The sequence below is a fragment of the Nothobranchius furzeri genome, chromosome 1, assembly GCF_043380555.1.
Source record: "Nothobranchius furzeri strain GRZ-AD chromosome 1, NfurGRZ-RIMD1, whole genome shotgun sequence".
NCBI classification, from domain to species: domain Eukaryota; kingdom Metazoa; phylum Chordata; class Actinopteri; order Cyprinodontiformes; family Nothobranchiidae; genus Nothobranchius; species Nothobranchius furzeri.
This window is the reverse complement of record NC_091741.1, coordinates 89,096,800-89,114,146: the sequence shown is the minus strand read 5'-3', so window position 1 is coordinate 89,114,146 and position 17,347 is coordinate 89,096,800. Positions and strand designations below refer to the sequence as shown.

The following is a 17,347-nucleotide window of genomic DNA, read 5'->3' as shown; positions in this document are numbered from 1 at the left end:
TGGGACACATAATGTCCTGTTTGGCCACAATAAAGACATAGACCAGCACTCATACGCCATTGCCTTTCTTCAGGTGAGAGGTGGGTCCTGCCAATCTGCATGGGCTCCTCAGGAGGGCGTGAGGTTTTTGCCTGCGGGGAGACTGGAATGAAAGGGACAGGTTGAGGTGAGTAGGGGGTACCTGTGTGTCGTTCTTGCTGTCATTTGTAGATTTTTATTGCCAGCTTGATTAGGTCCTCCAGTGAGTCGGGTTCGGAATAGAGAGCCAAGTGGTCTTTGATCTTGTCATTCAGAGACTGGGAAAAAACACCTTTGAGGGACTCCTCGTTCCATGAGGAGATGGCTGCAACAGTTTTGAATTCTAAAGAAAACTCAGCCACAGTTTGTTTGCCCTGGCAGAGGTGCCACAGCATTTTGGCGACATCATCTGGCATCTCAGTGCTACAAAAAGTTAACTTAAACTCAGTTTAAAAACTCGACAGGGGACCAGATAAAAAATGTGGTTGGTGGCTGCATGCTTCTGCCCACTTTAAGGCTTTGCCTCTTAGCATTCCGACAATATACGATATCTTGGTGGAATCAAACTGAAAAGACTCAGGTGAGCGTTCAAATGCTAATCTGCACTGAAGTAAAAAACCCAGACTGTTGTCTGACTCACCATCAAACGTCTGCGGCGGAGGTGAGTCGGCGACCCAAAAGTGTTGGGGTGTGGGAGCCAGTGTTACAGCTGGTTCCGGTTCGGGTGCAGCAGCCGCTTGTTCCAAAGGTTCTGGGGGAGTCATTTTTTCCAGTAGCTAACGAACTGGGGTTTCGAGTTGGAAAAGACGTTGGTTAGAATTCCCCATCTGACCCAACAAGGTATGAAGCGTATCCTCATGTTGTTTTAAGATGTCCGAGACTCCAGGGGTTGCAGATTCTGTGGGGTCAGGTATTTGTTGGCCGGATGATTCTGTCTTGTTCTGGTTTAGCTCCCTGACCCAGGACATTCAGAATCATACACGGAGATTGGATTAAAGGGTTAAACAATATTTATTAGAAAAGGGTAACCGAAGGAGCGCCGTCAATGTGAGGCGAGGGTCCGAGTGAGGTTGAAGGTGTAGAGGTGAGTAGGGAATTAGTGGAAGATGAGGAGGGTGGTCAGGCCTGAGGTGAGGGTCGAGCTTGAGAGGAGAATCCAGATGAACGAAGGTGAGTGCGGGGTGAGTAGCTGAGAGTGGGTCGGTCAGGTTGAGCGGGGAGATGTGGTCCAGTGAGATAATCCGTGGCTATGGCTGACGAGGTGGTGATGGTGAGGATACCTGAAGACAGGGAACAGGAATTACAAAAATGCTAAAGCTCAAGACAAGTGCACGATTTCTAAATTTGAGAGTTGGCTTTGTGATCTCAGGTTGGAGTGTACCAAAGTGAGCAATCATCCAGCGAGGTGATGTCGTCTCCCTGCTCCTTTTATACACCAACTGGTAGATGACAGATTGGCTGCAGCTGCCTGCTCCTCAGTGCCACTCACCTGCAATTAAGCACTCAGAGGTCATGAATGAACCACTCACCCCAGACCATGGCACATGCAGCTCCCTGAGCAAACATTGAAACTGAAAATTCAACGAAATTATGTTGCTTTTGTTAAACCCCTTTTCAACCCTCCTAACAGTAATTAAATATTCAATGATACAAATTCTTATAGCTCAAGATTATTGTACAAGTTTCCATTTATTGAACATGTGTGATCCAAACCATGCACAAGATGTTCTTCTGTAAGGATGTTGGCATCAACCAACTATGTGTCCTCTGAAATATGACTTCAGCATATGAATGAACAGAAACATCAGAGCAGACAAACTGAAGTGCAGGTGGAACTCTGAATATCAACCAGATGGAGCAGGTGAAAATTACCACTTACTGATAGAAGGAGGATGTCATTAATGTATATAATTGTACTCAGTCAGGCACACACACACACACACACACACACCTGTGCTCTAATCTTGGATCCTTCCCATTGCCTCCTCTTCTCCGTGCAGCCTGACATTTCTCCATCTAACCAAGCAACTGGAGTGCCCTCGCCAGCGGGATATGTTTCAGCTGTGATAGTCGCAGTGACTGAGATATTCAGCCACGTGCTGCCACACAGTCCTCAGAGATTCATGGGAGAAATCAAGAAACCCATTAAGTCTGCCATGCCACTTGAGTTTCCAACTAAGTGTTTTTCTCCAACTTTGTAAAGTGGCTAAATGCTCCCCAGTTGAGGGCCATCCTGGCTGTTGCTCTCATTTTTAATATGTGACCAAATCCTGAGACTCAGCCTTCTCGTGGGAAGTAGCGGCAGAGTTATGGGAACTGTGCCTTAGCACAGCAGTCAGAAATGAAAATCAAATAACACTGGAAATAAAAAATAAAATCTGTGCCGTCACAAAATATTAGAACGTTTTTATTTACTTTCTTAGTGAAGAATAAGACCTGGAAGAAGGATGGCATTCTTGAGACATTGTGCTGAAAACAAACCAGTTTAAATGATAATGACCCACACTTGTATAGTGCCATTCAGAGCCAGAGGACTCCAAAGCGCTTTACAATACAGGGCATCATTCATTCATTCACACACACATTCACACACTGATGGTGATGAGCTACAATGTAGCCTCAGCTGCCCTGGGGCACAATGACAGGGGTGGGGTTATCGAGCACAGGCGCCACCGGTCCCTCCGACCGCTACCAGCAGGCAAGCTGGGTTAAGTGTCTTGCCCAAGGACACAACAGCAGCATTCTCTATTCGGAGCCAGGATTGAATCCATTTAACTATCAAGGAAAGACTCTACAGGCAGGCTGGTTTAATGAGGTATCCACTTCATAAATGTCTTCTATAGACACTTCCTCTTTTTCTGGTTCCAGCCCATCTGTTTAGTGGGGTTTTTATCTATCTTATTAGTGTCCCCTGCTGTGTAGAACCACAACCATTCTGCTGCAAGCAGACACAACCACCCACAAACACATTCACTAACACCGTTCAGTGCATGTTCTTGCTGCACCTTAATGACTCCACTTTCTGCTCTTTCTCAGCTTCAGCTTCTAAAAGCTAACAGCACCATTTACATAGTGGAGCAAACATGAAAATATAATAATAATAAAGTCGGGTGAGACAGTTTCCTATCTGGGCCATTGCGGACCGGGTTGAGTGAGTGTGTGAGTGTGTGTGTGTGTGTGTGTGTGTGTGTGTGTGTGTGTGTGTGTGTGTGTGTGTGTGTGTGTGTGTGTGTGTGTGTGTGTGTGTGTGTGTGTGTGTGTGTGTGTGTGTGTGTGCACTCCTCACAGCAGTGAGAAAGAGACAGAGAGCTGCCGCAGCTTCAGTTAGGCGCAACATATACATCTCAGCATCCAGAGTTATAATGTATCACACGTGGGAAGCCCCCGCTGGTTATTTCTATCCACCAATCGGAGGCTCCTCCTAATGGTAGGTGTATATTTGAGCCGGCCAATCAGTCGTAGTGGGTGTGTTGGCCAGAACCAACCCTGAGTGGACCACCAGAGGATAAGGGCCGAAAACCGCCCGGGACAAGGAAAAGTACCAGGCCACCCAGGTATGAGCACAATGTATCTAATGCGAGCCGGGCTGAGCGGTACCAGATGTGAAACTCCTTGTTATTTGTTAGTGACTGACTGTGCTGCACCAACAGAAGGTGGACAGATTAAAAGACAGAGGTTTTACAAAGCGAGCTGCAGGTTCTAATCTCTCATCCCCAAGAAGAACCAGAAACAGGACATTCATCTTTATTTTTCATTATATTGAAAAACAAAGAAAGGCAATGTTTTTTTAATTGAGATTCATATTTCATCTTGCTTGTGAGCACTTTTATACAAGTTGGTAAAAATAATTTACTTATTTACAGTTTCCATTGCTTTCTTTTACTGTTCTTCACTTAACGTGTTGTTTTGAATCAGATTGTTTCCATTAATCTGTTCTACTTGTGTGTCTTTAATACATTTAATTGCTTGCAAAACTCTTGGTTTATCGGTCAATCTACATTCCTACCCTCACCTATGGTCACGAGCTTTTGGGACCAAGAACGAGATTGCGGATACAAGCGGCTGAAATTAGTTTTCTCCGCAGAGTGGCTGGGCTTTCCCTTAGAGATAGAGTGAGAAGCTCAGTCATCCGGTTTTGGAGTAGATCTGCTGCTCCTCCACATCAAGAAGAGCCAGTTGAGGTGGCTCGGGCATCTGGTCAGGATGTCTCCTGGATGCCTCCCTGGTGAGGTTTTCCAGTGAAGTCCACCTGGTAAAAGACCCAAAGGTAGACCCAGGACACGATGGAGGGACTGTCTCTCAGCTGGCCAGGGAGTGCCTTAAGATTCCCCTGAATGTGGCTGGGGAGAGGAAAGTCTGGGCCTCCCTGCTTAGGCTGCTGCCCCCGTGACCTTACTCCAGATAAGCAAAAGAGAATGGATGGATGGATGGACTGTTGGCAAAATCTTGAATGATGTACCAATATCAGCCACTAGCAGACATGGATCATCATAGCATCTGTCCATCATGTTATCTAAAAAGAAAAATGAAGCAGATATTTATGGATATGAGTTAAAATTAGCTTCTTGATGGATGTGTCTACAGCAAAGTCTGGCTGCTGTTTCCTCCTACCTCCCATTCTTCATGTGTTGGCACAGTCACTGACATTTGTTGTAATATTAACATAATTATCAGACAGGAAAATTACTGTCACAGACAGCATTAAGGGAGGGATGGGTAAAAGTGATCATCAGGTAAGAACTTGGTGAGCAAGTACTGCAGGTCTAACACACATACTGTAGGTTTTTACCTTCATAGGAAACAGAAAAGGTGACACACTCAGCCACAACAGCAAGCACAGTCTGCTGCTGTAACACGATTTTGCGTCATGAAATACAAAATCACCTCCTTTCTCAGGGTACTTACAGATGACTTACAGAGAGGCATACTGTAAACACACAACATGCTCCATGTGTAGATGCACGCTGCCCTTTCTGCTGTGGCAAATTCATATTTTTTCATTTTCCTGTATCAACTGCAGTTTTATTTGAAAAACTCTGAAAATGCCTGAATGAAAACTGCTCGCGTCGTCAGACGTTTCTCCTCCCCCTGAAGCTGGTGGTCTCAGTTCTGAAGCTTGTATATTCTGTGGATATTCTGACAAATTACTTCTGCCTTGGGGACAAACACCGCCACAAAAACCATGTGTCCTGTAAAGATGCACGGAATGGCCAGCACAGGATAAGTATATTAGTCCAGTGGGTAGGGCGCCAGGCTGGCATGTAGATTTGCAAAGATTCACCTCCCGGTCGCAGCATTAACTTTTTTTCTCTTTTAGCTGCCAGTGTTAGGTTTTCACTCCTTTATTGATATACTGTTTAAAATATGAGTAAAGTTTTTGTATTTGTTTGTTTGTCTGTTTGTTTAGCCAGTGTGAGTCCATGTGAGGTGAGTAAATAAACTAAATTGCTGCTTTGAAAGGACCAAATTCAAAGATCTTTAGAAACACAAATTATTTTGCAGAAAATAATCAATAAAGCTAAAATATAAATAAATGAATTCTGCTTTCGCTGACTAAATCAATTACTGCCGACACTGGGAGTTGAAGTGTCAGCACATGGCTAAACAAGACAAAAGGCAGGCACTTAAACCACTAGACTACCAAGGCCAACACAACAGAGGGTGCGACTACGGTGCTCTTGCAGGTGCATTTTGTCAGAGCGGACATGGGCTTCTTTTGCAGTTATAAATTCAGCCTGACAAAAATAACTTATATTTAAGATAAAATGACATCTTAATAGTGCCAATGTTAATACTGTATCATATAGTGTGTCTAACTTTGCTCTCAAAGGTTTAAACTAGCATGATCCAGCCCCTTTAAAGGACACAGCATGAAGATCGTCTCCCTATTCTTGAAACTAAGCAACACTTCCTTTCTCCTACAGGAATCAGACTCAATCATTCAAAATAAATGACCGAGAAGAGCAATTAATTTATTTATTTATGCTTTTATTTATTTATTTTTATTTTTATTTTTTTGCTTCTAAGTTGTAGATCCAGTCTAAAATCAAGTCCATTTGATCCATTTTTAAGATTTCTCTGCAGGAAGGAAAAAGTGTCTCTTTTACTCCAACTTTCAAAAGTCCCCTCCCGTCATTCATTCTTAAAGTCGCCTCACTTTTAAAGGCCTTGTTTGCGTCCCGTGAAGTATTTATATTTACAAGCAGACTCCCTTTTCCATTACTTATGCATGCAGTTTCTATCTTGCTCAATAATTTACAAAGCATCCTCACCAGAGGGAAGGGGGTAAGTATGGCCCTGAGAGCTCTGTGCTTTTTTCATTTCTCAGTAATTGTGCAGGGAGAAGGAGCCATGAGACAATGAAAAAGATCTATTCTATTAACTCCTTACTTGTTAAAAGAGTTATATTGCTTAAAGAAAAAGGGATGGTTTTGTTTACATTGGTGCTTAATATGTAAAATGACTTAGTTGGGTATATTTTCTGCAGGATTTTCTCTCATTTTAAAAACTCTAATTTTAGTGCACAGTCCACAGTAGCTCATTGTTTACTGTAGCATATTATAACTAGTCTGTATGGAAACCATGCAGTTAAATCCTCATGGATGAAGGTGCTTTCTGTTTTACAGCTACTGAAACTTAATCAGTATCTTTTAACCTGCATTGTGTCACAGTGGTGCTGTTCTACAAAAAAAGTAAAGATGCAGATACACTTAAAGTTTTTAGCACCAAAATAAGGTGGATAACTTATGACTTATTAATGTTCTACCCGTTACAGGTAGTTTTTTTTTTTATCTTTCTCAGTCTGGAGAAAAATGGTTTAATTTTGGTGAATAGACAAGCTAACAGCTAGTCTGAGCAGCAGTGCAAGATCCAAAGTGGACTACTGTCTTTAAAAAAACTCAAAAATGTCACGGAAACACTTTTAACAAATCCTAATACTGCCATTGTTTCACATTACATTAAAATAGACTTTGGTATTTTTTTGCTAGCACAGATGCTGCAGCTAGCGCTAGCTGTTGCTAATAGATGGCTGCATCACTTTCAGTGCAGCCTGGAGAACTTGTATGATGGAATAAACTTGTAAAATAAAACTGGCATTGGTGTAAAATGTCATGGCATGTTGTTTGCATGAACTGCAATGAATTCTGTGGATGAGAGTTGTTTTAAGGTGGAATTAATCCATTTTGGAGCTGTCTGGCCTAGCCTTTAGCTCATCAGTTGGTCAGAATGAAACCGTTTCCTCAAAATGTTGTTGTTTTAACGTAAGTTAATAATCGGCCACACTTTCTGTTCAAATTGTGCTAATACTGATATTATTTTCTGTTGTGTCGAACAAGATTGGAACCAGACTGCCTTCTTGTAGGTGATTCTTTCCTGAGTTCAGAGCTGAGATTCCCTTTCTCCCTTCAAAAACAGCCACATCTCTGAAGCTTAAACGACCATTTTATAAACAGGTGACTGTGGAGCTAACCCGGCATCACTAAACCACCGCTTTGAATCAAAGCACCCAGCAGCTATGGTCATGTTGGTATTATCCACTTTTCCACATGTTTGATCTTTAAAGGGTATCTTACTCTGTTGCCTTGGGGCGATTACTTACGGTACTTGTGATTCGATGAACATCTCCCTCCTATTGGTTCCTGGTTTCAGCTTAGCAAACACACAGCGTTGCCTCAGGGTGCTTGTTGTGATAAACCTGACGGAGCGGTAATAGAATAGACCTGTAGGTACACATAAATGTTGCATAACATCGGAAACAGGCTGGTCTCCAAACCTCTTAGTGTGTGATGGCTAAAGAGTTGAAAGGAGGGGAAATAACACTGTGGTCCAAATTGGATTTGGGAGAAAAATAGTGTCGGCTCTTTTGAACATAAACAAAAATGATTTTATACGTAACTTTCTGCCTTTGTGCATCCTGAAATCATGGAAAGGAACTTGATACTAATATAATCTGTTTGTGTGTGTCTGCCAGGCTTGTACAACTCTGCAGACAGCTGGATGATTGTACCGAACATCAAGCAGAACCACTACACAGTGCACGGCCTGCAGAGTGGCACACGTTATATCTTTTTCGTCAAGGCTATCAACCAGGCAGGAAGCCGCAACAGTGAGCCGGCACGCCTCAAAACCAACAGTAAGTGAGCACACGTCTGACACTTTTCCATGAATATTTACAGGCCTTGTTAATTTGGTGTTTGATTGGGAACACAATTGGAAGCTCTTCTCTGCCCGCTTGTCTTTTGTGCATAATTTGCTGATGCTCACGGGCGTTTTGTTGTGTTTGGTTTATTAATGAGCGGCAGCTATGCAGTTTATTCCATTTAAATTACCTTTTGAATCAGAAGAATAACAATCAGGTGTTAGCGTGTAGGCTATTGCATCTCCTCTTCATAAGCAGCACATGAAAGAAGGAACACATTGCAGCATCTGCTGCGCTCACTCGTTTCAGCTGATGTCAAAACATGTTCTCACCTATTATAAGATCATTACATGTTTAAAATGAGCTAAACTTTTAAATAATTTTTATTTGGGCCAGATGGCCCAAACGAACTGCGTTTCTTTTGATTGTTTACTTGATAGCATCATGCCGCGTCTCCTTCAGGAGGTGCTTCTGGTGTTTTTGACGTCTGACCTGATTCTACAGGCCAGTACGGCATCACCAAGAGTTTGGTTTGCATCAGCAGCAGCACTCCTCTCAAGCCTGTCTGCCCTTTCTAACAACTCAGTTCAAATTATTAAAGGCAGAATTTCCACTCTTACTAAGAATTGAAAGTGTCCGATTTACTCATATTACTCAGTCTAGAGTTGTTTATTTCTAACTCTTCAATCATTTGAAAAACACTTTATAATCAGACTGAAAATGCTGAAGCTGTTGTTTGGTATCTTTTTTTTCCTCTTGTTGAGTATTTATGTGATTTTCGCCTCTGTCTGTGAGCCCCAGGGCAGCTGTGGCTACATCGTAGCTCATCACCATCAGTGTGTGAATGTGTGTGTGAATGGATGAATGATGCACTGTAGTGTAAAGTGCTTTGGAGTCCTTACTCTGAGAGGCGCTATACAAGTGCGGGTCATTCATTTTCACGTCCGCGTTCTACTGAAGACACTTTCTAGTGACACAAAGTCAGACATGGAAAGGGTTAAACTACCCGTTCTGACTTGGATGTTCCAAAATCCTCTTTCTGCCATTTTAAGAGTATGTTTGTCAAAAACACTGTCCTCATGTGGACAGTCCCAGTCAGTCACTGTTTAGTTAAATTTGCACCAAAGTGGATCAAACCTGTGACCGTCGTCAGCTGCAGGGACTTCCAGTGAATAAACACACGGAAGCTTTTGGTCATTTATTCTTTACTCCTACTCATCTCTCTCTCTCTCTCTCTCTCTCTCTCTCTCTGTGTGTGTGTGTGTGTGTGTGTGTGTGTGTGTGTGTGTGTGTGTGTGTGTGTGTGTGTGTGTGTGTGTGTGTGTGTGTGTGTGTGTGTGTGTGTGTGTGTGTGTGTGTGTGTGTGTGTGTGTGTGTGTGTCAGTTTCCCCTTTAAACTTACCAAAAGCACAATAAACATTATACCTGTGACCGTTCAAGTACCAACACATTTTGCTCCTTCTTTAAAGATTCATTCACTTATGTTGTGAGACTTTTTTCCACTTCCTTACTGATCTAAGGAAGCTGCTCTGGCATCTTTGACCTTTATTTATGCTGACACACTCACATTCAGCTTCTAGTTTTCTAACCAAGGTAATGGGCTTCTTTCTAACTTAATGCTACTTTATACTTTAATGTGGTTTCTCTGCTGCAGAAAGATGATACAATACAGCTGTGAACACTTGGAGTTACATCAGCCACTTTGGTCTCTGTGGATCCATTCGTCGGGGTCAGCTGATAAGCTAAAAACCTCAGTGAAAGAATTCATTTTGAATGGATCCCAAGAAGGCTCCATGAAATTATTCTTAAACCATAGCTATAGTGCAGTGCAGCACAAATGAAGCAGATGCATGGAAACATTTAGCTATTGTTCAGAGTTTGGCTAAATACCATTGTTTTGTTAAAACAGTTAAACACACTAAATTTCTTTCATTATTTTCAGTTTGGTTCTTTTAAAAAAATGCACATTGCTCCTTTTGTATTAGTTCAAGCACAAAAAGTAATGTTCTGTCTATGTAAAGTATTTTAACACCATTGAAAACCTGAAAATATGAAACGAGAATGCTTCTCACAAAAAACTGGAAAAACATAAAAGCTGCAAATCATCACGACATCATCATCCTCCAACAGAAGGTACAGAGAAATCCTATGACTGATTTATATAAATAACTTTACACATGCATCAAAAATTACAATACAGTATTTTAGGACAATAAATGCTTTTCACAATATCAGTAGTACAGTAGTTGTTTTCTGTAGGATAATTCCTCCTCCTCCTCTTCTTCTTCTTCTGGCACCCAGTGATGTGTGGTAGAAAGCTTGTCCACCCACAGCCAACGCCGCTCATGATGATGAGCCTGTGATTGTCAACCGGCTCTGATGATTTAGACAAGCTGTCTTAATCACAGAAACATATTTAACAAATCTATCCACTCCATATTTTTGTCACTGGAAACTAAAACAATGCCACTAATTTGCATTGTGTTAAGATGAGTAAAATAAGGGTAACATAGTTTACGATATAAATATACACACTAGGATATGATATTTACTGTTTTTTTTTCTAGGATATTCTTTACAAGTTCTACAATAAGAGCAGATTTTCTTTTTCTTTTCTATGTAAATCTCTCTCTCTCTCTCTCTCTCTCTCTCTCTCTCTCTCTCTCTCTCTCTCTCTCTCTCTCTCTCTCTCTCTCTCTCTCTCTCTCTCTCTCTCTCTCTCTCTCTCTCTCTCTCTCTCTCTCTCTCTCTCTCTCTCTCTCTCTCTCTCTCTCTCTCTCTCTCTCTCTCTCTCTCTCTCTCTCTCTCTCTCTCTCTCTCTCTCTCTCTCTCTCTCTCTCTCTCTCTCTCTCTCTCATTCCATCAGTCTTGCTGCTGATGTTGTTACCCCCAAATTCCACTACCTCCACTCCGCTCCGACACGAACGCCGCAGCAAAATCGGTCCCGTTCTAGTCAATCAGAGCAATTCCACTACTGCGGCCGTGCTCCGGCAGTGCGGCGCATTGCGCCGCCCTCTGTTCCGACGTCCGGCAAAAATAGAATCGATCCTATTTTTGCCGGACGCCGGAGCACCTCTGCAGTAAATGGAAAGAAATCACAACCGCCCAACAGGAAAAGGAGCAAGCACAACTTCCGTTTTTCACAATACATCGATAAACAAAAGGTGTTTTTTGTTTCATATGCACAGGTTTAACAACTTTTAACAACTATCAATGGCGGCTGAAGTTTAAATGCACAAAAATAAGCCATAAATACAGTTTCCACTATCAAAGTAGTCACACTTTGTTGATCCAAACACTGCTGATCTCTCAACACACATGATAGGCAGATTAAACTGTTCATGTCGATGCTTCTCCCACACAACGGATGTTTGGATCTAACTTCCGCGTTTATTGCTCGGACTGTATCGCAAGATCTCGAAAATCCCGCGCATGCTTGTTTGCCCACCTCAGGTCTCCGCACCGGAGCGGAGCCGTTGTAAAGCGGGTACCAGTATAATTTGAGTTCGGAAGCGAGTGGCTGCGGAAGGCGGGGGCGGACCAGAGCGGAGCGGAGGTAGTGGAATTTGGGGGTTAGGATGCTCACCACCTGGCACTTATATCACTCAAATGGGGAGGAGCTTTATGCTTCTGAGTTGTAATCAGAACCATGGTGACAAACCCTCAGCTTTCTTAAGCAGGCTTCACGGCCTTCCTACAAGGGCTATTTCTAGGGAGGGAGCTTCTGCTAAGAAATGAACAACTATTCAGACAGTTCTGTTAAGGCTGTTGAGACCAAAGCCTCATCATTGGTCTTCAGCTAGAGCATAGGAAGAGCAACCCACCATCATTCCCTGAGATGCTCCTTATGTTGAGAACTGAGGAAGGTCGACAGTCTGCTAAGCTTGACAGAATGAAGAAACACTTAGGATCTGCAAAAGCAAATGCACATGCTCATTCTGTTCTTGATATGCCTCCGTACAGCCATGAGCCTGGGTTAGGATTAAATGCAAACCAAAATGAACCTTCAAAACTTGAAAGCCGGGTGAAAGAACTAACTAAACAGGTGGAGAAGTTAAACCAAAGGCCTAAGAAACTTAGCTCTGATAGTGAGCCCTTATCCAGCCAGAAAGCCACACTAAATGACACGGCAAAGCTCGAGGAGAGAATAAATGAGTTATCTAGACAACTTGAACAACTCACTCAAAACCAGTCAGTTTCCAGAACCAGCACAAATGCTGAAAAGAAACAATGGTTAGGTTTAGGCAGCAGCGGTGTAAAACACCTTAGTAAAGTCCCTGGCATGCCAAAAGCCTGGTTCTGTTTCAGGTGCGGTGAGGATAATCACATTGCTGTTCGCTGTCCAAATGAACCAATTCCTGCACTCGTTCACAAGAAGAATGCAGAGTTGAGAGTAAAACAAGATGGTTTTAACCCCGGTTTTCCACCGGAGCCGTCAGCAGCACATTACTGCAGCAGCACGTCTTGCTCGCGTAAGCTGCTGCTTGGCCGTTCCCACGAGACGCGAAGCAGCAGGGGAGCAGCTGCCACCGACAGAGCACGAAGTCACACGAGTGACTTCGTCAGTAAACACAACAACAAGCAGGAGAAAACTACAACATGGCTCCAAAACGTTTGTATTTTATGTTCTGTCCGTTTTATAATCGCTTATACAGACCTGAAAAACAAAGGAGACCGCTAGCTAGGTGATAACTTCTCACGGGGACGCTCATTTTGTAACCTTTTTTAAAAGTAAAGCAACTGGAAGGCAGAACGTTCTTTATTCTGAAAATCTCGGTAGCTTCTCTCCATTTCCGCGTCTGATTTCCTGTCTTTCCTTCCCCAAAAATGTCGAACTTGACGCGTTTCAGAGGCGTTGCGCGTAGAAAATAGAACCGGCGCGTAAAGGCCGCGACATGCTGCTCCTGAGACGCGGCTGACTCGCGCTGCTGACGGCTCCAGTGGAAAAGGTTCTGTTGACCACAGCGGTTCCTATCAGCAGCTATGACGTGCTGCTGCAGTAACGTGCTGCTGACGGCTCCTGTGGAAAGCCGGGGTAAGGCTCAACAGGCTGCTGAACCTTTTGCTTTAAACTCCTAACAGCTCCTGCTGTAGGACACCCAGGAGCTGGAATCTCAGGTGGCCTTAGTCCCAGCATGCTAGTTCACAGTGCTGCAGCACAAGATAAAGTAGTGTCACCGACAATACAGCCAGATAATGATACAAACGTTTCACTGCCATTTGGGCTTATAGGCCCTCGTTGTGCGGTTTCTGTTTTCCTTGAAAATGTAGAGTGTGAGTCCATTATGGTGACTGGCTCACAAGTCACAACTATCTCAGAACCTTTTCATAAAAGCTATCTGTCTCACCTGCCTGTCAAGCCAAATCATTCCCTCCTTGAAGTTGAAGGAGCAGGAGGACAGAATGTCCCGTATCTCGGCTACATAGAGGTTTGTGTCATGTTCCCTCAGAGCATCACTGGTCAGGAAGAACAGCTTGTTGCCTTAGCACTTGTCGTTCCAGAGTGTAATTTCAACAATAAAGTCCCACTGCTATTTGGGACCAATGTGCTGTTTCAACTTTATGACAAGCTAAACCTAAGTGCATTGGACCCTTCCCACAGGTGTTCTGAAGATGTTATGATGGTCCTACGACATATAGCCCACACACAAGAGAGTGACCGGTGCACACATTCTGTGAGGTTACATGGAAAAAAGCCAGTCACCATCCTTGCCAACCAAAAATGCTGTGTTATGGCCAACGTCAAGCTTAGGACAAATAACAAGGCTAACCATTTCGTTCTTGAACCACATGAACACCACGTTACCTAGTGGCTCGTTTCTTGAAGCTGCAATGCTGGAAATTCCCTTTAAGGCAAGCACCAAAGTCCCTATAGTTTTGTCTTGACTTGAGCCGAAATTGAGCAGTCATACTGTCACACTGCAACCAAAGTCTGTTGTTGCTCAACTATGTGCAGCATAGTTCACTCAGTTCACTCTTTAGAACACTCAGGTGCGGTGAAAGGCTGCGAGTTACACGAGGAAGATGTGGTTCATCATCTAATCCAGCCACTTTCAATTGAGAAGTGTTTTGCAAATCTGAGTGTGTTTACTTGTGTTATGCATACGTGGAGAAAAAGCTGGTGGAGCTGCGTGAAGGCCGATAAAGTAGTTCAAGTGATGTCTCTGGAGCTGGCGGAATGTGCAGCTGAAGATAATGTGGAGTTCTGCACCTAGCTGGTGAGGCTATCGACCTGAAGCCACACTAGACACTCAAACCTCAGAAGTGCACTATGGTGACAGAAAGTCTGCCGGTTTAAACAAAGAAGAGGATGTTTTATGGTTCTGCAACTTTGCATCGAGCTGCTTGATTGAGACAACATCATGTTTCTGTGCTTTCTTTAGCCTCTTTCTAGGCCTCTCTGATGCAGTGGTGAACTCTGTGTGGCTGAAAGTGAACAGAGGCACTAATGTTGCCCTTTATAGAAATATCAGCGAGCTGCTGTGTGCTCAGAAGTCACACGTAAAGTAACACACAGCTTTCTAAAAAACATATGAATTAAGCATGGTGGAGAAGAAGGCAGAAAGGAGGACATGCATGTGTGCACATGTGTGACCTTTTATCACCACTCCACCATTTACCTCAGAGCGAACTGTGACCAGGTTTCTACACGACTGTCCTCACAAATGAAAGAAGAAGCCCAGAACAAAGGGCAGAGTAAAGTGGATGAAAAGTGACGGACTGAAAGTGAGAGCGTTCGATGAATTAAAAGACCCTGAACAGCTCTTTGCAGCCACGAGTGTCTACAGACTTAAAAATCATCTCTGTGCTGCTTTTCAGATCTTCTTTAAAAGACCAAAAATAATCAAATCTAAAATAAAGACTAAAAAGTTAGTTTCCTGTTAATGTGTATTTATATTAGTACTAAATGTATTAAACATCTAATCTTTCTCCTATAAAATGCTAAATGTGCTCTACCTGCTGCCATTCTTAACAAGCAGAGGCACGTCTGATAAAAATTGTGACATTAAAGATTTACACGTCTTTTGCCGTTATAAGCATGAAACTGAATTAAGGTTGCAAATTAATTCGACCAGTACTTATTAGGGTTGCAGCTGACATAACAAGAACCCACATTATTCAACTTCGCGTTTATTAGTTGGTGCTTGACTTTGCTATCCATCGCAGTAAGAAACTCGGATCAACAGCTAGCTGTTTTACAGCCTGCGCAGGAAAATTATTGGGCTTGTTAACTTGCTGTTTTGAAAACCTATAGAAATATGTAGATATGAACATCATATGTGTATAAATATGTTACTTCCTAACAGATACTACAGTATTTTCTGACGTTTTCCACAGTAATGTCGGATGCTGCTGCAGTTCATTTCAGGGTAATCAAAGGAAAATGTTCTGATTATCTGGAGCACTTAAAAGTTTAAAAGAGCATGTACCATAGCAGTTCAGATGGTAGAAGTACCGATGTTTTCATATTAAAATCAAACTGTCAAGATGAAATAAAAATTTCCAGTTTTTTTTTTGTTAACTTTAAAGAGCAAATATTTTTATTTTTCTTGTGTTATTTGAAACATGATCAGTCACTCTGATTTCCAGGCTAAACATAAAAACAGTCTTCTACTTCAATTTCCTCCAGTAGCTGCTGGTAGGAAATGGCAAGGAAACCAATTAGGAAAGCCTGACAGATCTGTCATATGGAAAATCTAGCATTCGTGGTCTCGCCCATCTTGACTCGAAACGGGGAAGGCTGTTGTTGTTTTAGCGTCCAGGAAACAGCAGAGAACGTCTCGGCTAGTAAAAGCTAACTGTTAGCATTAACAACTCCACCACACAGCAGAACTCCTTCAGGTTTGTTTTAATTATGAAGATAAAACATAAACATTGCAGAGCAGAGTCAGTGGTAGAGTGGCGTTGCTGGTATCCAATCAGAGGCGAGATGTCTGAATATTAATGAGTAAGACTCCAAATCCAGCTGTTTTCCATTCCCACTCCTCCAGCTAACTTCTAATTTGTGAAGCAGGGGCGCCAGGACATTTTTCCTTTAGAGAATGACTCACAAAGCATTCATTCATAAATGTGAGCTTTAATCTGAACATTTTCTCCTGATTTCTTCTTTTCAGTGTGTCCTTAATACGCCATAACAGTTGAAAAACCAACTGACTGGAGCAGGGGTGTCAAACTCTAATTCACACTGGGCCAAAGTTGCAAACCAAACTCAATGTTTTTTGAGAAAGTGACGGCAAATGTGTGAATTTTCCTTTATCTACAGATATGTATGGTTGAACCTTTCCATCTGTAAACAAACTTATTTTTGCAGTAACACTGAATGTGGAATAAACAAATTACACACGAGCAAATCGATTTTAAAGCACACATCAGTGGTATTTGTTGCTTATGTCTCATTGTTTTGTTATTTTTATTCATTAAATTGTGTATATATACAACATTTTGTATATATATTTTGAATATTTTAAGTCTTCCTGTTTTATGTTTTCTTGTTGTTAACTCTTTATTCTTATTTTTTACTCTCCTTTTTTGCTCCTTTAATGAATGTTATAGCTGCTCTGACACCAAAATTTCCCCACTGAAGGACAATAAAGGGGTTCTCTATTATATTTCTATTCTATTCATCTCTCTGTAGTCTTCCCAGTTCCTGTTTTGAAGTGGGTTAAATGTTTTTTCACAGGCCAACAACAAAAATAAGAAATACAGTAATTATCTTACATGAAAATGCAATATACTTATTAACTTTCATGCTTTGGAGCAGCACTCTCTGCATGAACATCCACAAATCATAATAAAGGTCTTTTGACTGAAAGCTTGAGAAGAATAAACTCTATATTGTCACAGATTGAAGTGTGAGGATGTTGTTCCTCTTCGTGCTTTGGAGCAGAAAAAATGCATAAAACCTAAAAAATTCGAGCTCAGCTTGCTTCATTCTGATTTACTGTGATGCTCACCTGTTCCAGCCAGACACCTGCATCTCTGGGGTTGGGCTCTGAGCTGATGAAGATGTTCATCAGTGAGACTCGTGTGTTGTTCTGTTCCTCTTCATCACAGACAACAGTTGCTCACACAGGTTTGTGCTGCTGAACATGGAGAGAATCGGGGCAGCTTGACCACACAGTTGGTCGGTGTGCCGGGGAGGAGAGATAAAAACTACAGCAGCCACAGAGTCATACTGACTGGAGCGTG

General features: G+C 42.4%; 1 protein-coding gene across 4 annotated transcripts in view; it reads left to right on the top strand.

Moving 5' to 3' along the window:
• The window catches only part of mid2 (midline 2), a 296,983-nt gene that overhangs the window by 264,917 nt on the left and 14,719 nt on the right, over positions 1-17,347 (top strand). For all 4 annotated transcript variants that reach the window (XM_054739119.2, XM_015946679.3, XM_015946671.3 and 1 more), the window contains one exon: positions 7,991-8,152. In XM_054739119.2, the coding sequence (XP_054595094.2) occupies positions 7,991-8,152 (162 nt within the window). The remainder of the gene's footprint in view (positions 1-7,990; positions 8,153-17,347) is intronic.